The sequence below is a fragment of the Odocoileus virginianus genome, chromosome 5, assembly GCF_023699985.2.
Source record: "Odocoileus virginianus isolate 20LAN1187 ecotype Illinois chromosome 5, Ovbor_1.2, whole genome shotgun sequence".
In the NCBI taxonomy this organism is placed as follows: domain Eukaryota; kingdom Metazoa; phylum Chordata; class Mammalia; order Artiodactyla; family Cervidae; genus Odocoileus; species Odocoileus virginianus.
Genome location: NC_069678.1, coordinates 69,826,966 through 69,848,955, shown reverse-complemented (window position 1 = coordinate 69,848,955; position 21,990 = coordinate 69,826,966). Strand labels below are relative to the sequence as shown.

General features: G+C 41.0%; 1 protein-coding gene across 8 annotated transcripts in view; it reads right to left on the bottom strand.

Moving 5' to 3' along the window:
* DAB1 (DAB adaptor protein 1) overlaps nucleotides 1-21,990 on the bottom strand; it is a 1,301,090-nt gene that overhangs the window by 289,094 nt on the left and 990,006 nt on the right. For all 8 annotated transcript variants that reach the window (XM_020904860.2, XM_070468111.1, XM_070468106.1 and 5 more), the window contains one exon: nucleotides 12,971-13,173. In XM_020904860.2, the coding sequence (XP_020760519.1) occupies nucleotides 12,971-13,037 (67 nt within the window). In that variant the 5' untranslated portion in view covers nucleotides 13,038-13,173. The remainder of the gene's footprint in view (nucleotides 1-12,970; nucleotides 13,174-21,990) is intronic.

Below are 21,990 nucleotides of genomic sequence, written 5' to 3'. Positions count from 1 at the left end.
ACACACTTAATGAGCACATACTATGTACCTGGTCCTACGCATAATAGGAAATGAATAAAATATGTGTGTATCTTGAAGGAGATTTTACTCAAGAAGAAGGGGGAGCAAGTTGCTGCCCAGTGAGATGTCTGATCCGCTGGCCTTCTTTTCACTGGAAGACAGAGTAGGATTTATTTTTCGCAACTGGAGACTTAAATCTAATAGATAGATAATGTCTGTAATAATAGGAGATATTTCACAAAGCATTCATTGAATAAAAAAAAGAAATCTGAGCTCCAAGAATCTTTATTTAAATCTCACAAACCCTGGGAAGTCCTTGGAAACCTGGTTATCTCTGTTTTGGGATTTTAACTTAACTCCAGTGAACTATAATTGCTTCTCAGTTGTCTGTCTTTCATATTAGATTCTAGGTTCTTTAAGTCAGGGACTTGTTGCCAATCTTCTTCTGTGGCCAGCACTCTGCCTGGCTTTAGAAAAAGCACACAAATGGAACGAAGGGAAGAAGGTAGGAAAGAGACAGGGGAGGGAAGAAGAAAGGAAGGAACTCAAAGACCTCCCATCCCACCCCTGTAGGTCATCACAGAGCATCAACCTGAGCTCTCTGTGCCGAATCAAAAGTCTTGACCTAACTAGCATGTCCTGAACATCTGCTCTGTACTAAAGATGACAGTAGGCACCTTCTCATACACACCTCATTTAGCTGCTTCTCCCACTATTTTGAACTCCAGCCAGAATGTTATTTATTAAAAGCTACAATGGTCTACAAAGCACATAGAATTGGCAATCGGACTGCTCAGGTTCAAATCCTCACTTTGCTGGCTTCCAGCCTTGGATAGGCTACCAAATCTCCATGACTCCTGGTTTTTATATATGCATGTGAAATGTGAAAATAAAATGAGATTAAATATCTAACATGCTGGGCACACCATTTTCTTCCCCCTATAAAAATAGCTTTATTTCCTACAAACTTATATCCCTTCTACAATTTAATCAGAGCCTCAGCGTGATCAAAAGTCACTGGATACTCAACTAAGACAGCAGGCACGTATCTTGCAAAGCTTAGGAAGCAAGGGCTAAAAGCGAGCTGAGAGCTACACATTTCCCATCTGCCATTAAGCATCAAACTACCTTTCCTAAGTCCAGACTGACTCCAGCACTCATGGCTATCCATCACGGCATCATTGCCATGTCCGTCGTCTTTAGCACATGCTTCCATATCGCTGTTAATAAAGGATGTGGGGATAATCATTTCCCCAATGATAGGGGTCCTGATCCTTTTTTAGGATCACATAATAAGAACATTTTTCATTGTTGGAGATAATTCCCCTTCCCGGGCACATTTGTCAAAGGCAGTTTCCAACAGTCCCGTACATCATCCAGAAATACATGATAAGATTCAGGTCTGCTATTCATCATCCGCTGGGCTTCTTCCAATGTGAGTTCCTGCGTGGCTTTTCTTGCCTCTGGTTTAACAATTGGAATGCATGTTCTTCCTAGAGCAGCAGTGCCAGCCAGGGAAGGTTGAAAGACTGGTGACCACAGTCCCCAGGTAGAAGGAAGTGAAATCTCTAATGTTAGCATAGAAACTCTCTATAAAAGTAAACTGCATATGTTGCCACTGCTTTGCAAGAGCAACCAGACCCCTAGGAAATGAGCTTGCACTGAGGTTCTATTCAATGACCACTGTGGAGAAAACACAGAATATATCAAAATGGTCCTATGCTCTGGATCATTTAGACCTGAGTTTAAAATTCCCACTCTTCCATTCACATGAGTGATGCTGAACAAACTTTGAACTTATCTGAGTATGTTTATTCATCTGAAAAATGGGAGTGGTACTGACTTCATAAATCTTTTGGATTCTCATTGCATTCTCTGCCTGTATTGAGTAGTCAACTAATTAATGCCATTTCCCATTTCCCTCACTGGGAATTCTTTAATAATTCTCTTCCTCTCAACTTTGAGAGGATAAAATGATGCACAAGACACAGTCCCCTCTATCAATCCAGCAAGGAAGAGAAGTCTGTAAGTGAAATGTTAATAGATGGAAGAAAGGAAGGAGAGCTACATCTAAATTAAAAAATGTTCTAAAACAGTATGCTGAGAATCATGGAGAAAGCTTAAAGCTGAATTACATGGGAGGAGGGGGATGTCATCTAGCGGGGTCTCGGAGGATCAGATGAACCTTGAAAGCAGACAAGAGAAGGGGATTTTTTCCAGATTGAAAGGAGAGCTGCTGCAACAAACTCAAGCATGTTTAGGAGGTTCAAGCAGGTCACTCTGTTCAGAATGTGCCAGGTAAATGTAAGGCACATGTAATACTTGCTAAATGGATGCATGAGACAGAACCACAGGGCCCTTCAGAGCATTGATTCTGAGATTACAGCATTCACTCTGTCTCCCTTCTCCTATTTCTGTTTTCTCCCCTGTAAACATGAGATTTCAAATAAGGAGCTACCTCAAGGGGTTATTCTGCAAGAGAAAATATATATAAAGGCTTGAATACCTTGCCTGTTATTCTGTAATTGTGGGCAGAGAGTATTTACCTTCATCACCATCATCCTCATTAGTATTTCTGATGTGGGGGTGCCCACTGGGAGGTAAACTGAGCCAACAATACTATTCACAGAACTGGGGCATCTGCAAAATCAGAGCGCCTGTTTCAAATTCAGATCTTAAAATGTATTTTGATTTATATGAAGTCAAAATCCTTCAAGTGCACCTCATCTTCAACTCTGTGAAAACTGGAAAACATCTGGGAAGCCTGGACTCTCTGGCATCCTCCTAAAAAAGCAAAATGTTTCCTTCTCAGCTTCTGGAGTCCTTATAAGTAGCAACCTTTCACACACCACAGTCACAAGGGGTAAAGTGCCAGGGCTTCTACGCTTTGCTAACTCCCTTTCTGCCTCCACCACATGGTCTATCATCACTCCTTTCTGCCGCCGAGGCCGTCTCAGCCCAATAGTGTGGCTATTGGAATCTGTAGGAAGATGTCTTTCAGTGTAAGTATCGCTTGGACATTAACAAGAGGACACTCATTCAGTAGGGAGAAGTTCAGTCCACTGTTCAGCACAGGGACAGGCTCTGAGGTCAGAGAAATCAAGGTGCAAATGTGTCCCTAACTTGTCACATGCTGTGTGATCTCAAGCAAATTGTTCACCAATCTGAGCCTGAGCTGCTTCTCGTGAAATAAGGGGATGCTTGTTTTCAAGCTTAAACGAGACATCTCCACTCCACCCTCACCTCTCCCTTTGACCTACGGGTGCGCTCTTGATGGACTGGACAGAAACAGGCAATCCTGCAACATGCTGTACTCTGACCACCCCAGAAACTGTCACCATAGGATGGGGCTGCTCACATCCTGACACACCTGGGGCCTTCTCTGTCTGCTCAGAATCCACGCAGATAATAACACCCCGTGCTCTGGGCCACTTACTGATTACCTGCGAAGATGAAGACTCTCAGACACTGGGCAGGACCGTAACTTTACCTGACTCATAGAAATCGGAGGGCTAATATGAAGGGCTTTGTTCTTCCAAACATCAAAATTCAAGCCCAGCCACTGCCAGAGGCAGCACACTGAGCTTAATGAAGCAGTGGGATGAACTAATATGGCAAATCTTATAGCTCTTACTACCAATATGGCCCACATCACGCTGAATTATAGCACCAGACATGATTGGACACACACTGCAAAAGGGAGAGGTAGTGCACTGAATGGGAGGAATTTTCAATGCCACATAATAAGAATCTCTAGAGCAAGCTCTTCAGGGAGATGTTTATGGTTTTAAATTTTCTTTCTGCTTGTGCAAATCATTCTCCCCCACGCTTTATGATAATTAATTCAACAAACATCTAATGAATACCTACCAAGTTCCAAATGCTGTGCTGGGAACTCCTAGTTAGTGGCAGAGGCAGAGAAATAAACAAAAAAGTATAAGAAAAATGTGATAGATGTGATGATTTGAATAAATGAAGCATGCTATAAGAGCCTTCACAAATCGAGGCATGTGAGGCTTTTTTAGTCCTATGTTCATTCATTCACTTATTCATTCAACAAAGCTGCATACCTACATCTTCCAACACTGTGCTTAGTGGTAAAAGTGAAGTTAGGAGCTTGCCTGATGGCTCAGTGGTAAAGAATCTGCCTGCCAGTGCAGGAGAAACGGGTTTGATCCCTGGTAAGAGAAGATCCCATGTGCCATGGAGCAACTAAGCCCAGTCACCACAGCTATTGAGCATGTGCTCTAGAGCCTGGGAAACACAGCTACGGCAGCCCGAGTACCCTAGAGACCATGCTCTACAACAAGAGAAGCCTCCACAATGAAAGCTTGAGCACTGCAACTAGAGTAGCTCCCTACTGCTCACAACTAGAGAAAAGCCTGCTGCAACAAAGACCCAGTACATCCAAAAATAAATAAAATTTTAAAATTATTATTATTCTTTTTAAACTGAAGCCAGATATAGTCCCTGCACTCACAGAACTCCCAGCCTAGTGAGGGATAAAGAGGAACTAAAAGATGATTAAAACAATGGATTAAGATGGGCAAAATGAAGTGCTTTGTGAGCACACAGACTGGTCAATGATCACAACTGGGGATCACATTGGGTGGGTTGCAATGGGCTCCCCGAACATTTCTGGGGATGTAATAGCTAACTTGAAGCTAAAGCAGAAGTGGAGTTGCTTTGAAGAGAATTATTTTTAAGTACTATTCCTGGAAGAAGAAAAAACATTTGCAAAATTCCAAATGTGAAATATACCATGGTACGATCAGGAGACTGAAATGAATTCAGTTAAGCTAGGGAGTGGAGTATCATTCTGGAAGAGTGGTGAGGGATGTGACTGGAAAGATAAGAAGGGGACAGGCCAGGCCGGGCTTCCCTGAAGCCCCAATAAACCTCGCGGACTTTATCCTGAGGGCAGTGGGGACCGTTTGCAGAAGGGTCTGAAGCAAAGGTCAGAACTGATCAGATCTTCCCATTAGTGAGCAGTGTCAGGAAGAGCTTGGAGATGGATGATTCTGAAAACGCGAGGACTGCTCAGGAGGGTGATGGGATGGTCTGGATGACAGATGAAGGCAGCCCAAACTATCCTGAGGAGAGGGGCAGTGTGGGGAGAGAGGATGAGTGGACTTGAGAGATATTTAGGAGGTTGCAGGAACTAATATCATTGATTAATTCATCGAGGGCACTTGGAAGCTCAAAGTGTCAAGGACAATGGGTCTGTCAAGTGGTTGCCGGGTTCTGAAGGATGACCAAGAGTCAGTCCAGAGAACAGGGTGAGAAAGATGATCCAAGTAAGGGAGTGGCATGCATGAAAGTCGCAGAAGTGTGTCCTGAGACCAGGGCTCATGATGGTGCAGGATGGGGAGAGAAAAGGGACAGAGAGACACGGGCCAGGCCTCAGAAGGCTGGCTTGCTGCTCTGCCTGCTGCAGCTTGCTCTGCTGGGGTTGCAAAGTATGTTCACGGAGGAGAGCAGGTGTGCAGGGGGATTTGAAGAAAACCGACTTTCTAAAGAAACCAGTCAGAACAAAGTCACCAATGAAGCCAGAAATGAATTTGTCTTCAGGGAATGGCCACAGTGAGTGAGGTGTCCTGTAATAAGTTCAAGGCCATGTGCTTGTGGGGAAGACAGAAGTCTCTGCCTACCACATGTAACGTGATGCAGCAGCCTTTCCATAAAAACTAGACTTCCAGACCCAAAATGGTGTCTCCTCCCTCTCAAACTCTTTAGCCCAAGAACTTCATGGACCAACCCCAGAGAAATGTATGTTGTCTTGCTACTAAATCCTTGATGCTGAATTTTCAAAGCCTGTAAATCACACCACCAGTAGAGAGTGATGAGCTCACCAAGATCCAACCCTGAGGAAACAGAATGGTGCCATAAATTGACTTGAAGTGGCTAACCTGTTTCTATGTCCATCCCCCCAAAAGAATGTAGCCCTTTTTCACATTTCCCACCTTCCACATCAAAGCAAAGGGCCAACATGTGCGTTCGGAGGGCACCAACTTACACATCAAACTTTCTCGTGCATTCCAGCCAGTGTAGACAAGCTATATGACCTCGGGCAAGTCCTCTGATCTCTCTGAGTATTATTTTCTTATGTGTTCCATGGGGCAATGTAAGGTCTGGGCTCACTGGGGACAGTTTATCTAAAAAGGCTAGTATGCAGGAAGCACACAAGAAATGATGGTTATTAATGAATGTAGCTTGACAACATGGTCCATTTTCCTCTGTATTTCCTGTCTAACTTCCCAGTTATTCTTGGAAAAAGCATCCTTTTGAAGACAGACCAGTATGTTTTTCTCACTGCCTGATTACCCCCATGCACCTCTGGAGAAAAGGGTACCTTCTACCTCTTTTTATATCCTACAGCACTAAGAAAAAGGTCACCTTTCAGATAGGCAGCTGGGGGTCCGAGGGGAAAGGGCCAATTCCCTTATCTTGAGTCTGTACACAGAGAGCTGTGTTAAGTGTTCTATATATTTTTGACTCATAAAATATTCATTACAACACTTTGAGACAGGTATTTGAGACCTCTATTTTAAGATGAAGGAACTGAGTCTTGAAACAATTAAGCAGTTAGCCTGAGATATACCTATAGTAAAGGTGCTGAGTCTTGATGCATATTCCAGTCTATCTGATTCTAAAGCATGAGCTCTTCCAGGAGGCTTCAAAACGAAAGAAGGAACAAACACACCAAGAGCTTAATCCTAAGAAGGGAAGTTGTTGAGAATCTGTAAACACAAGCAACACCATCCAGGGAGTTATTCCTGACTTCCAGCTCTGTCTCCACTAATAACCAACTGAGTAATGACGGGCAAGTAAGTCATTCCTCTCTTGAGGACGCATCTTGAAAGAAGGCTCTTCTGGCCCCCGAACACTAATTCTTTCTAAACTTTCATGTACTTTTAGAGAAGTTATTCATGTTTTAATGTACGCAGACATTTGGAGTATCATGTTACTTGTATTAAGCTGAAATCCACTTGCTTTGGGTCAGGAAAGCAGTGAAAAAAGTTTTCACAAAAATTTTCTTTAGTATGATAAAAATGCAGTATTTTAATTGGTAAATATAAATTGGAGTTAAAAATGAAACATAAAATTTATCAATAGTAACAGATGGAAATGAAGAAAAGTAGTAACATGGAAAAAAATGCATGTGTGTGTGTATATATATATATATATTTTTTTTTTTTTTTCACCCTTCTGAAGGACACATGCATGTGTGCATGCTCAGTTAGGTCCTATTCTTTGTGACCCCATGGACTGTAGCCTGCCAGGCTCCTCTGTCCATGAGATTTCCCAGGCAAGAATACTGGAGTGGGTTGCCATATCCTCCTCTAGGGGATCTTCCTGAGCCAGGGATCAAAACTGCATCTTCTGCACTGCAGGTGGATTCTTTACCACTGAGCCACAAGGACGAGGCCCACAGAAGTCAGAAGGGCCTCCTCTCAGGTAGAAGTTCTTGGACTATATGTACTGGCTGGAGTCCGAATCTCCTTATCCAGTGTTTCTGTCCCCCTGCTCCACCTCCAAAACACCAAGCTCCCACTGGGCTCATGGCTAGGCCTGGATAAACATTTGCAGACAAAGTAATTAAGTATGCCTCTTCTACATGTCACACTTGGAAAATATAAGTTCTGCATCCACTGAGTGCGTGTGGAAAGTAAGGCTCAAAGTGTGGAAGTGACTTGCCTGGAGGTGAACAACTAGAGCGCGGGAGGCCTGGGGAACAAACACAAATTCAAGGTCTTGATGACCCCAAGTCTGCCTCCCTGCAGGATAAAAGCAGCAGATAGAAGCGATGAAATAGCAGCTCTCCCTGCACCAAATGGCTGGTAAAATGATTTTCCAAATTTACTCTCCCAAGGTCCTAAGGACCAGTGGGATAATAAGTACGAAAGTTTATGAGCTCCTAAGTGGTAAGCCAGTTATTATTAACAGAGTTCTTTCCCAGGACTCACCAATCAGTGGAGGGATTAGGACCCTGAGCATGCTGTTCCTGAAACCATTCCTTCACCTCAACTGACAGAAATTTTCTAAGAAACCTCCCAAAAGTCTACACAACTACTGAGGCACACAGCTAGGCTTCAAACACAGTTTGGGAGGAAACAATCAGGTGGCATGCTGCTGTGTCATTGTTGCTCACTAATTATCCTTGAGCGAAAGTGAAAGTGAAGTCGCTCAGTTGTATCCGACTCTTTGCGACCCCATGGACTGTAGCCTACCTGGCTCCTCCATCCATGGGATTTTCCAGGCAAGAGTACTGGAGTGGGTTACCATTTATCTTTGAGTAGAGCTCCACAATAAATATAAGGAAAGTGATTAAGTTTATGTCCAAGTATTTCTAGAAAATAAGGAGAGAATACTAAACTGTGATCTGAAAAGAAAGAGGACAAAAGAGCTAACCCTGACCATATTGCAGATCCCAAGCTGGCCCTTTATCCAAGATAATTTCACTCACCTTTCTGATAACAAGCAGAGTAGTAATACCCAACCACCTCCCCCTACACACACACTGGAATCACACACTTAAAGACAAGGGTCAATGGGGCTAAATTCTGGTTACACAGCAGATAAGAACAAGAGTTATAGAGGAAAAACCAGGTCTGCTGAACTCCAGGTTATTGCTCTTCCACGACAGTAAGCTGCCGGACGGTGCTGACTAAAATCGCCCCCAGGTATGTCTGCTAATGCTGGGACCCACTCCTCTACCACAGGCTTCCACTGGGTGCCTTAAGGCCAGGATCACCACAAACGGTGTCAGCTGATCCTCTCCCTCTGGCGGCAGATGATGAACCTGAGAATATACATTCTTTCTCTTTGGTCCTCCCTCAAATTCCACTCCCAGAAGAGGCACCTTTGACAAGCTGTTTGTGTAGTGACACAATCCAATAAAAATGAAATGAAGGAAACAACTTTATTTCTCACTACTTTCATCCCCTCCTTATTTGAACTATGAATACTCTAGTTGCATCTCATACATGGCCTGTCTAGAAACTCATTTTGTGGTGAAATATGCTCCAATGTGACTTGTTTGTGAATCTGTCTGACTTACTTTCAACAGCCTGGGTCAAAGAACTAGGGTGATAGGTTTCTGAAGAATTATTAACGGCCTCTTAACATTCTTTATGCCGCTCTTTGTCAGGATAGATGTCTCACATTGTCAGGTGTTTTGTTTTTTTTTTTTAGAAAGCAAAATGTCTGCCTCCCCAACCACCTAAATCTTTCCAAGAAAAGAAAAACGTTTCTATTCTGTAATACCAGGCAGTAAAATGAGAAATATACTTATGACAGAATGTCAAATGACAAAGCAGGATGTAAAATCATATGAACAGCATAATCTCAAGTACATATATTACCCAGGAAAGTCAGTTCAGAAGAAAGTAACTTAGAATGTTAATAAGTTATTTTTAATTTTTAGGATTATACATGCCTATCTTTTCTAGCTTTCAGTAGTAGGCATCTATAACTTTTAAAAAGTCTAATGAAACTATTAAAAAAAGAAAAAATATTTATTGTTCATAAAGAAGCCTAAAATTATTGTGTTTCCTTACCACCAATATCATTATGTAAGGTTATTAACTTTGACCTATGTCAGGCACAAAGATTGTTCAAGAAAAGAAAAATATGTACGAACCTTGCGGATGAATATAAATAACAAAATATTAAGTAAAATATCAAACTAAAACCACAGGGTACATAAAATATCATAAACAGAAATGAAAATTAGAAAATCTATCAGTGAAATCCATGAGTTATTGCTGATTTTAAACTAAAAGAAAAAATACATGTATAATCATTGAAATAAATATAGAAAAAGCATCATAAAATTCAACATGAAAATTCAAGATTTAAAAAATAATTCCTAGAAATGATAAATTAAGGGGAACTAACAATGAATATTAAAAAAAAAAACTTAAATATCACACTGACAGGTAATTTAAGGCATTTCCATTAATTTAAGAAAAAGTTAAGGATATCTACTGTCTACTAAATATCATATTAATGATTCTTTACAACCCCCCCAGACTGTAGCCCACCAGGCTCCTTTGATGGAATTCTCCAGGCAAGAATAACAGAGTGTGTTGCCAATCCCTTCTCCAGGGGATCTTCCCAACCCAAGAACTGAACACAGGTCTCCTGCATTGCAGGCAGATTCCTTATGAGTCACCAGGAAAGTCTATTGTATTAACAGGCTGAGACAATGTAATAAAATAAGAAAAAGAACAAATATTTAAAGCTTGGGAAGAAGCCTGAAACTTACTTATAAGGTTATATATTGCTTCTTTAGAAAATCAAAGAGGAGTCATAGAAAAATATTAGTAAAAGAGTTTAGTAACACTATTATATTCAAGATTCAAGACCAATGAATATATAAACTACTTACTTCCTTTTAAAGTTCTACTTATTTTGGCCCAGCTAGCAACATTTGTTTAATGGAATACTTATACAATCCCATAGCGGAAACTAAAGAACAGGAAATGAATTAATCCTATTACCAGCACATTCTTGTTCTCTCTTTTAATATATATGTGTGCTTTCCTTGTGCCTTAGTCCAGACAAGGGTATCAAGAATAAAAACTGCTTAACACTGTTGCATAATCACAAATAATTGTAAAATCTTGTTCTGGACAAATCAGCTATATACTTTTTAAGATCCCCTTGGGTAAGCGAAAGCAATGTGATCACTCTGATAAAGATGAGAAAGAAGAGGAGGATGGAATGGGAAAGGCAGAAGAGTAACAGGAAAAAGAAAGGAGAGGTGGGAAAGATGGAGAAAGATGACAGGGAAAGAAGAGGATGAGAAGAAGGAAGAAGAGGAGGGGGAAACGGGAAGAAGAGAAGAAGATTACAGATAAACTTCTTTGAGCTTTTAACATATGCCAAGTTCTATATCAAGTGTTTTATTGCATTATTTTAATTAATCTTCCTAATGAGCCTTTGAGCTTTGTAATATTACATCTTCATTTTAAGGGAAAGGAAACTGAGTCTCAGAGAGGTGAAGTCACATGCTAAGGTCACACAGTTGGGAAGTAATATAGAGGAATCTGAATCCAGCTCTGCCTGCCCACACTTCACAGCATTCACAGTATTCCTCACTAGAGGATACTCCTTGTACAGGTATTCTGTTGATTTTAGAGCTACTAAAGACGTGAAGATAAGGAGGAGTTCAAAAGGTCACCTTCACAGTCCCATTCCAAATCTTCAACTAAGCCAATGTTCTGAAAAACCTGAATCCTCTCTTTAGAATGCTGCGGGTTTTGTGTATTTAAATTAAGAATGAAAAGATATGCATTAAGTACAATTCTAATGCATTAAGCATTCAAGAGCATAAGTTTAGTGGAAAGGTTAAATTTGAAGCAAAAATATAACTTGTCAGTTTCCAGTGAGAAAGCATTTGAATTCTAGTACATACCGGGCTCTGCAATAAATTTTTTTTCCATGTAGCAGTTCTCCTAAGACCTGTTCTCTCACTTGCTTCCCTTCTATTATTCTTATACTCTCATGCATAAAAAGCAAGGCTTATATTAGGTTTTAAAGGATAAAATAGACTTCTTCCAAAATACTTGTGTTTCAAATAAACATCTAAAGCAAAATTTATAGTCCTTCTTAGGGTTCTGAATGTCCAAGAACTGCATATGTATTACATTTATGTCCTTAGCTTCCTACGGAGCATCAGACAATGCCATCAGAAAACATGACTGGGCAGGCATGGCTATGCCTCAGACAAATCACTGCCTATACAAAGCAACCAACGACAGCTTGTTTGCAGTCCCATGCTGACAGATTTTAAGACTTGAGAGAGAGTTCTATTAATCCTCTTCCACGCAGTCTTAAAGACAAGGGAGGAAGAGAGATGGTACAGACAGGAAACACACACCACACCACACCACAGACACACACACGTATACACCAAGCAACAAGTTGCTTACACCTAATTATAGCAAGGAGATATGGTCATAAAGTCATAGGAACAAATCCTCCAAAAATCATGAACAGCGATAGAATTAGTTTATTATCACACTATGCATGCCAGTCTTCTCTACCAGATACCTGTGCGCCTCCTCTATGTCAGACACTTTCTCATTGTCGGGAGTTAAAAGGGTGAACGAAAGATCCAGCTCTGAGGAGCGTATAGTACAGCTCTCCAGTGAAAATACAGGGTGTTTTTAAGCAAGTGAGATACTAACAAAGTGCTAGTGAAACAAACAAAAGAAGTAACCCAAGTTGGGGAGTAAGGAAAGACCCTCCAGGAGCCCTACTAAGCTCAACCCTGAAAAACAAGTTAGGTGAAGGTCAGTCTAAGAAAAAGTGGAGAGCAACAAAAGGGTTTAGGGCTTAACTGGTAGTCCAGGTGCTCTCAAAATCTGGTCTCTGAACTACCAGCATCTATATCATCTGAGAACTTGTTATAAATGCACCTTGGGCCCCACCCTAGACCTAGTGAACCAAACACTCCAGGAACGAGACTTAGCAAACTGTGTTTTAACAAATCTTCTAGGTCATGCCTGCACGCCTGGAGTTCGAGAATCACTGGCATTGGGCTGGTCAAAAAGTTTGTTCATTCCATAAGATTTACAGAAAAATCTGAACAAACTTTTTGACAAACCTAATATATTCAAAGGTGAACTACAAGACACAGAATGCCTGGAATGCAAACAGGGTTGGGTGGGGATGTGGCGCAGATTTAGGCAGTGATATTGCTAAAGGGATGGAGAGAGAGGTAGAAGCCAGGTTAAGAAGGGCCTTGTATATTATGAAGATTTTTTTTTTCCTTTGGATTTTACCCAGAGAAGGATGAGCCACTAAAGCATGATACTGTGAACACAAAAGACACCAAATAATGCTGGTGACTGTAAAACTGTATGCAATCACAAAGACAGTACCAAACACTATTCCAAAGACCGAAAACCCACTCCTGCACAACAAGTAGCCACTGGGAAAGGAACAGATCGAGCCCTACCTTTCTTTTTGGAGTCTTTCTTGGCGCTGGTTTTCACAGCTACTTGAAGTTCTGTCTCAGTTGACATCCTACTAAATCCTTAGTCCACTTCACACAGATCCCGGGCCTTGGCCAGGCTCATTGAGGACTCCTCTTCAAGAAAATGACTCCTCCTTTCAGAAACGACACCCCGAGTTGCACATTTCATTCACTCCTTCCGAGCGCTGCAAATCAAAAGAAGAGAACACTCAGAATAACCACCCTGGTGAAGTCAGAAATTAGAAGGGCAAAAAGGAACTGTCAAACATGCAATAACAGGAAAACCTTGGTCTCCATGTATAAACTGCCCACGTGGTTTCATTAAGCCATTGACAGGGCTCATATGCTCTCAAGCAAAGAGCTTGAGAGGCCTTATTTGCAAAAACTCAAACTAGAAAACACATAGCAGATCTTTAAAACACTGGACTTTCAAGAAAAGCAAAACTCAATGCTTTATTTTCCGTGTTTCTTATTGCCAAGCCTGGAAAACCACTCAGAAAATGCAGCACAGACATATTTCCTGAGCAGCCCCGTGGAGGCATTTCCAACAGTGAGGCACCCATCCATCAGGCAAGCTTGACCAGAGCCTTGGCAGCTGAAGCAGATCATAGGGAAGTGACCTGTGGTCTGTCCCTCACGAGCAGGCATCAGAGGGGACATGCAGTTGACATACAATTGGGCTTCAAGGGTAAGGTGACAAATGGGGCTGAGAAACTTTCCAGCAAGCCAATTTTTATGTCAGCTTTTCCCCCCAGCTATATGAGCAGACAAGCATTTAATGTGGGGAGGAAAAGAGGAAAAGCAGTAGGCAGACACACATTTCATCCTTCTTTCTGTAATAAATATGCATTGCACACTACTAGGTACTATTAAGTTCAGACACTGTGCTGGGAAGAGATAATAATGATAATAATACCACTTCAATTACGGCCAGTATTTACTATACATTTACTATATGCTGTGCCCTCAGCTCCTGCTGCACATATATTATCTCATTTGATTTCATTTAAATTGAATGAATGTATTCCCGGTGTCAAGTCAACAATCTTTCGCAGTGACTCTCTATCTCTGATAGTTACATGTGAGAGTTCAGTTGAAAATAAACATTCAGGAGTTATCCATTTTAAAAGAATATTAAGATAAAGCTACAGGAAATGGATCTTCAAACTGTGCAGCCAATTCTTAGCTCCTGCAATAGATCTAGAACTGTTTAATCTGAAAAGGGTGACCCGGAATGCCAGTTTCAGCTGAATAAGAGTAATAACCCAAGCCCCTTAATCATGCCAACTAAAGATGGCTTAACTAGAAAATGTTTAATGTAAAAGGCACACAAAAATTTAATAAGGCTTAAATATGGGGAAATTCACGCCTTTATCCAAAGATATCTTGTTTGCTTGTTGTTAAACTATTTTTTAACAAGGACAGTAGCCCTGAAAATTATAGGACCTAAGACTGCAACTAAAGAAAATGGAATATTACTTTCCTAGAAAGGGGTACATGGAAAACTATGTTGAAAATGAGCACTTTTCCCATCACTTTTGTGCCATCTACCTGTATCATGCCACTAAAGCTCTCATCTCCTTCCTAACCTCTTGCCCCCAAAAGACAACATTCCATAAGAGATGACAGAGTCACAAAATTTGGTCCTATAAGGGAATAAATAATTTTATTAATGATTTTATTAATTAATTTCATTAATACAGTCCCTTCACTGTAACAGATATCTACTAAGAACATAAGAAGGGCCAGGTGCAAGTGCTGGCTCATTCATGTCAACAGATGTGTACTGCACAACCATGCAACCCAAGAGTACAGAGTCAAAGCCTCTTGTCCTCAAAGAAGCTCAGTCGAGCAGAGGCCTTAGTCATGTAGGAGAATGAAATACACATGGTCAGAACCAAAACAGACTGGGGCACAAAGGAGCAAGTTTTTACCTTTGTTTGAAAGAGTCAATAAAGCTTCACAGACATGAAGCTCTGCACTGTGTGATCTTGAAGAATGATGCTTTCGTCGGGTGGACGGCAAGGGAAAGGACTGATGCGTACTCACGCATGTGTAATAAGTGAATAAATGGTTGTCTCAGGCAGAAGCATCAGCATGTCCAGGGAGGCTTGCAGTTAACAATCAAAATAACAAAAGGAAGCAGAAGTCTAGTAGGGAGGTGATACACTTTCCTAACTTCCCAATTTTCAATTGTGCTATTACCTTTCTGTGGAATTTTTCAAGTCTGCCTTGACATTCTCAAGGTTCAGTTCAAAGAGGTATCTTAGGCAGAAGAATTTTCTGATCTGTCTGTTAAATGGACCTGTAATAGGGAAGAACAAATCTGACTCCATATTGGATCTGTTTCTTTTAACCTTTGTACTCTATTGTTTTTGCTATAAGGTAAGAATGTTGTCTATAGCCTGAAATAAACAGGATAGCCCATTCACAAGGCTCTGACCTTTAAAGGTGTAACATTTTCCCATTCATACAGAGATAAAAAGTTGCAAGGCAGAAAGAAACATTTGTCTTGTTGAAGGCTTAGAGGAACATTGTGACCTGACCTACATGGACAGCTGCAAGAACAGAGGATTAAAACACCCAGAGGTTTGCAACAACCGACCACACACCCTCACCTTTTAGTATAAAAGAAGCCTGAATTCTAGCTCAGTTAAGATGGTTCTTTGAGAAGCTAGTCCACTATCTTTTTGCTCTGCTGGCTTTCTAAATAAAGTCACTATTCCCTGCCTCAATAACTTATCTCTTGATTTATTGGAGACTGTTGTGCAGCAGCAGAATGAGCTTTCACTGGTAACAGTGTATCTTCTTTCTTATGATCGGATTCTTGGCCATCTTCATAGCCTGAGCCACTTACAAGCAATGTGATATTAAGGAAATTACTGACCCCTCTTTGCCTAGTTTCTCTACCTTTAAAATGGAGTAACAGTATCAACTTCATGGAGTGGCTGAGGAAATTGTGATCATATCTCTAACATGCTTGGAAGAGTGTCTGACACATCTCCCCACAGGTACTCAATAGATTGCTACTGCTGCTAAGTCACTTCAGTCCTGTTGACTCTGTGTGACCCCATAGACAGCAGCTCATCAGGCTCCCCCATCCCTGGGATTCTCCAGGAAAGAACACTGAAGTGGGTTGCCATTTCTTTCTCCAATGCATGAAAGTGAAAAGTGAAAGGGAAGTCGCTCAGTCGTGTCCAACTCTTAGCAACCCCATGGACTGCAGCCTACCAGGCTCCTCTGTCCATGGGATTTTCCAGGCAAGAGTACTGGAGTGGGGTGCCATTGCCTTCTCCGCAATAAAGATTAGGCACTAACAGTTTCCTGTGTTCTGAACACAGGAATACAAGGTCACAACACAGACTCAGGGTCATATTGCTATCCTCTTTTTACAGAGGAGGAAACCATGGCAGGTTAAGTTTCTAAAGACAAACTGCAGGAAATGGTAGGAGCTAAGATATTTCCATCATGCTGGGCTTGCACACAGTAGGTACCTGATCCATAAACACTGACATGGACTGAAATACGCGGGTTTTAAACCATTTCAAGCACTCTTAAAAGTCAGTGTATAAAACTGGATTAGATTTGCGCCATTTTCTCTCCTTTGACTTTGTAAACCGTAACACAGCACCTCTGTCTATTCTGTGGGCATCTCCAGTGTCCCACTTGATTAACAAAATGAGATTGTGTTCAAGTGTTATAAGCACTACTTGTGAATTCCTGAAGTACATCCCCATATCAATAAAGAAAGGAAACTAGCATCATCTCAAATAAAAACATGCATAAGCAAGCTTCAGTAAGAAGAGAACATTCCACGGCCAGGGCCCTGGCATTCCCTTTAATTTTCCAAAAGCCAGAGGTTGAGCAAATGCTGTGAAGTAGCTCCAAATTATTTAGGAAATTCGTTTCTTTGTAATTAAAGAGATTAAAGTCCTCTAGGGCCAGAAACCATGTGACAACTCAAATCATTTTTCCCCAGTAAAAGCTGTGAAACCCTATCAGTTAAATTCAGGCTCGCCTAGAATTTTGAAATGCTTCAATAATGTTTCTTTGCTCCACACAATCTGCAGTAATTTAATATTCCTGAAGTGTGTCAGGTTTTTTATAATGAGCTCTTCAAATCTAAATGTGAATTATGTAACATTCCACTACAGACATTCTGTCTACTGAACTGCTTCTAAATGTAAAATCCCATGTTCAGTGATGGGGGGATATGGACGGGTGGGGTGCAAAAACACCAAACCACAAAGCAGAGAAAACAGATAGGCCTTTTTTGATAAAACAAAGCACAAAGGTTTGAGCAGCTACAACAGAACACACACACACTAAATCACCTACTATAATACACGTTCATGTTCACTCTCCTTCCTTCCCGTCCTCATAGAATCCAAAGGTGAAAAAGCTAATTCTATGAGGACCCACTATTTGCCATGGAGAAGGGAATGGCAATGCACTCCAGCATTCTTGCCTGGAGAATCCCATGGACAGAGGAGCCTGGCGGGATCCAGTCCACGGGGTCGCAAAGAGTCGGATGCAACTGAGTGACTAACACTACTATTGCTACTACTACTGTTTGCCAGGTTCTCTTGGATGAACTTCTCATGTATTATCTTACCCGATCCTTCAGGCACTTGGAGTTATATAGTAGTAGTATGTTCACTTGGCAAATGAGAAAAGGGAGGCACCAGTCAGTTTAGTAGCTTATTCACAGTCACGTGGATAGCAGGCTGAAGAGCAAGGGTACAAGCCACTCTTCTCCCCAGTTTCACTCAAAACCGCCTTGGAGGCCCATCAGCTGGAGAATGAATTAACCAAATCGTCTATCCATACGATGCAATATTACCCAAGCCATAAAACAAAATGAAAACTTTAAAACAAAATGAAGTGCCGATACAGGCTGCAAGGTGGAAGAGCTCAGCAAACAACATGCTAAGTGTAAGAAGTTAAGACGAAAGGTCACTTACTGTGAAAATGGAAAATGATTCCATTTTCCTCCAGACTATCCAAAACAAATAATCCAGAGAGAGATGGAAAGCAGAGCAGGGGCTGCCAGGTGCTCGGGGAAGCAGGGGATGGGGGCTGACCCTTTCACAGTTACAGGGTCTCCTGTGGTGGAGATGAGGTGTTTTGGAAGTAGACAGCAGTAATGGTTGAACAGCACTATGAGTAAAGTAAGTGACACTGAATTTTATACAATGGTTAATTTCACGTTATGGGAATTTCATCTCAATTTTAAAAAGGAAAAACAGAAAGTCAAAATCAACTCTCCCAGCTAGGTGCCACATCCTTATTTAAGCATTGTGTGAGATGCCAGGACACTGAAAATTCCAGTCTAAAGGGACATCCAGCTTTAAAAACCAGATGAAGAGGTAGACTTCCAAGAAGTAGGACTTTGGGAGGCAGCAATTTGGTGGCTTAAAAACTGTATGTACTACTACCTGATGCTTCGTGATTTGGCACATCCTAATCACTTTCATCTAAAGTATAAAGCACTGAAAACAGGCTATTTATCAATAAGGCACAAAGGTTTGCAATAGTACAAACAAGGAGTCTCAGTTCCCACATCAGTATAATGGGAAGACCACCACAGAGAGTGCAAGATTGGAAGATCAATGAGATTTGGGCACTTAAAAAGCCTAGCTCAATATACAGTATGCCAGTCTTTATGTAAGAAAGGAGGATACATAAATCTGCTTATCTTTACAAAAAGAAACAGGACAAACAAACCAGAAAAAAATGAAGCTGTTTCTCCTCATGGGGAGATCCTAGATGTTAAAATGACAGGATGACCAGGTAGAAAGACATGGCAGAGGATCACACTTATCAGAGTAGATTTTTACTTAATTTCTACATGTGGGAGCATATTAATGCTTCACACCTCAGATAAAAAATAAAATTAACAGCGATGGAAAGTGGGGGAAGGGCTAAAACTGGAAGTGAACTGAAACAAATTCAATTGTATTTCAAAGGAGCATCATAAACATAGTCACTGAAGGGGTGGGAGAGAAATAATTAATATGAAAAACTTACAAACACAGAATTTAACTGTTTACAACCTGTCATTAACAGGACCAGGGCAGGGAGCACCGCAAACAAACCTTGAACTCTTTTTAGTAGGCTTTTTTTGGTAGTGTTATGGCAACAGCAATTAGGAAACTATTCTAAATGTATTATAGGATTGGGCAAAGAAGTAAATTCTTTAATGTTCTTGGGAGCCAAGACTCTCACTATTCAAGAATAACCATTAAAATATGCAAAGGGGGAAGCCAGGAAAGAGCACTGTGGGGACAGTTTGAAAACTGGAGATTTCAGGGTTTAAACTCATGGTTTATAAAATAAACATGCATCTGCATGTAGGTGTGTGAACACGTGTTTATATGCATATATTTCCTAGTCCTGTCCACTGAACAGGTCTAAAAGCAAAGATTCTCCAGTGACAAGGTGATACCTTAATACTCAGATTTTAGTTTCTACTACAACTCTTAGTAAAAAGACTGAGAGTCTCTAGAAGTGGCTTATTCGAGAGCCGTGAAGGGCAGGTACAAGATGAGCCCAACATATTTGTTGTCCCAGAAAGTCAGTAAATGCTAAATCCAGGAAGTCAACCATAGGTCTTAAAGTATGTTCTCATTTGTTGTCTGTAGTTGCAAGCAGAAAACCTGTGATCATATAATGGAGACAATGAACAACACCTCAATCAGGTTATCAAAATTAACATTAACAGAGATGAGCAGACGGATATCAAGTGATATCCTGAGACAACCACAAAGAACACGCATACAAAAATGTGGAGAAAAGTCTATTCTTCAAAAGTGGCAAACCAAAGACAAAGGTAGGCTGTGGAAATATTTTAGATTAAAACAACCTAAAGAGGTACAACAACTAAATGAAATATTAGATCCTCTTTTTGGAGAGAAAATAAACACTACAGAGGAAATCAGAGAGCCAATCGACAAATTTGAATATGGATGGCAAATTAGGTAAAAATATTGTATCAATGTTAAATTTATTTTACTTGATAAGTTTCCTATGGCTGTATAAGAGAATATACCTATTCTTAGAGAAAGTGCGCATGCATATTCAGTTGCTTCAGTCATGTCCGACCCTTTGCGACCCTATGAACTGTAGCCTGCCAGGCTCCTCTGTAGATGGGAATCTCCAAGCAAAAATACTAGAGTGGGTTGCCATGCCCTCATTCAGGGGATCTTCCTGACCTGGAGATCGAACTCACGTCTGCCTGCGTCTCCTGCATTGCAGGTAGATGCTTTATCCACTGAACCACCTGGGAAGCCCATTCTTAGAGAACACACATCAAATATTTAGGTGTAAAGGCCTAAGCTACATGAACCATTCAAATGATTCAAGAAAAACAAATATCAGACATGTAAATATGTATATGCAGCATATGTGTATGTATATCTATGGATATACACACAGAGAGAATACACAAATGCTAAAGCAAATGTGATGAAAATATTAGCAGGTGAACCTAAGTAAAGGGTGTAGGGTGTTTCTTTGTATATTCTTACACTTTTTTAAATTCTGAAATTATCTTCAAATTAAAAAAAAAAAAAAAGCCTAGTTCAGACCATAACACACTCAAGTATGTAACAAAGCCAATTCTGGCAACACCTTTCTTTTTTTTTAAAAAAAAGCTCAGACCCAATTCCAGCTCCCTAGATGGACTGCTTTCTAATTCCCAAGGCTAGTTGAGTTTAAAATTAGTTTATGGCTGTCAGTTCTTATTATAGATTCCAACTTCATCCTGTATCTGCCTGGAATGCTTGACTTGATACGAGTCTCTTGACCAAGGTTGTTTCAAGCAGGTCTCTCTCTTCCTGAGCCCTGGACCTCCGCTTCAGACTTGCCTCCATGCCAGGAGTTGCCCCCTAAGACTTTTTTATCTATTAACCCCAGAGATCACCACAAACTCCTTTTGAGACAGGCCTGGGAACTGGGACCCTTTGCTTCAGTGCTGCAATGCCTGCAACTGAACATACCTCTCCTGGAGCAATAACATACAAAGAAACTGTGTGGAACTAATAATAATTGCATGCATGTGCAGTTGGGGCAAATTCTGAATCCCAAAGATACAAGGAGACCAAAAACCCAATTGCTACTTTTGAGGAGCTGGGAGCAAAAAGCAGTGTACTGTGCATGCCCCCTGCATGCAACACCACCTAAGGGATGGGCAAAACACCTAAGCCATCTACCCAGCCTGACCCCTGGACACACCCTTATCCACACTCCATGTAAGGAACAAGCTTGCCCCTCTCTGGGAGCCAGCCAGCAAGGGAATATATTGTTTGCTCTCATTCATCCCTGCTGGAGCCGGTGCCCCAATAAAGGATTTCTTGTCTGGCCTCTGATCAATTTCTATTGATTAAAGAAGCCAAGAACCCTGGTTGGTAGTGCTAATTATGTAGCCAGAGTCAGCCTTTGTTGGACCATCTCCCTCTCCATCTCTGGGACTATGACTTTAAACTGTCAACCCTTTTTCTATAATTTTTAATATGTCAAGGGCTAACTGATCTGATATAGTCCATTTGGAAACTGCCCAAAATTTGGTCCTTCTCTATAGATTCTTTTCAGGGTCAAGAGAATAGGAAAGAGCAAAGTTTTATGGAGCCCAATGGCAGTGCTTATTTAATTCTGCCAGGGATGTCAGAAGTACAAAGACTATAAAAACTGTAGAAGGATATCTGAAGGTAGTACATCTCTCTGATGTACCTGATGTACTGATAAAATACCACCATCCTCACAGCCATCATTTGCTTAGACCAAACCCTTCCAGAAAGATACCTACATTGATAGAACATATCCTGGGTTTAAAACTCTGACAGCCACAAAGTTGATAAATTAACAACCTCACAGCAGACCTGTTTTGCCACAACTGTATATGTCAGAAAAGGATGGAAAAATCACAGAAGTAGGAGACTCTCTTGGCCTGAGACATCGTGTTCACTGTGTTGCTTGTTGGTTATGCTCACCTGACATTATGA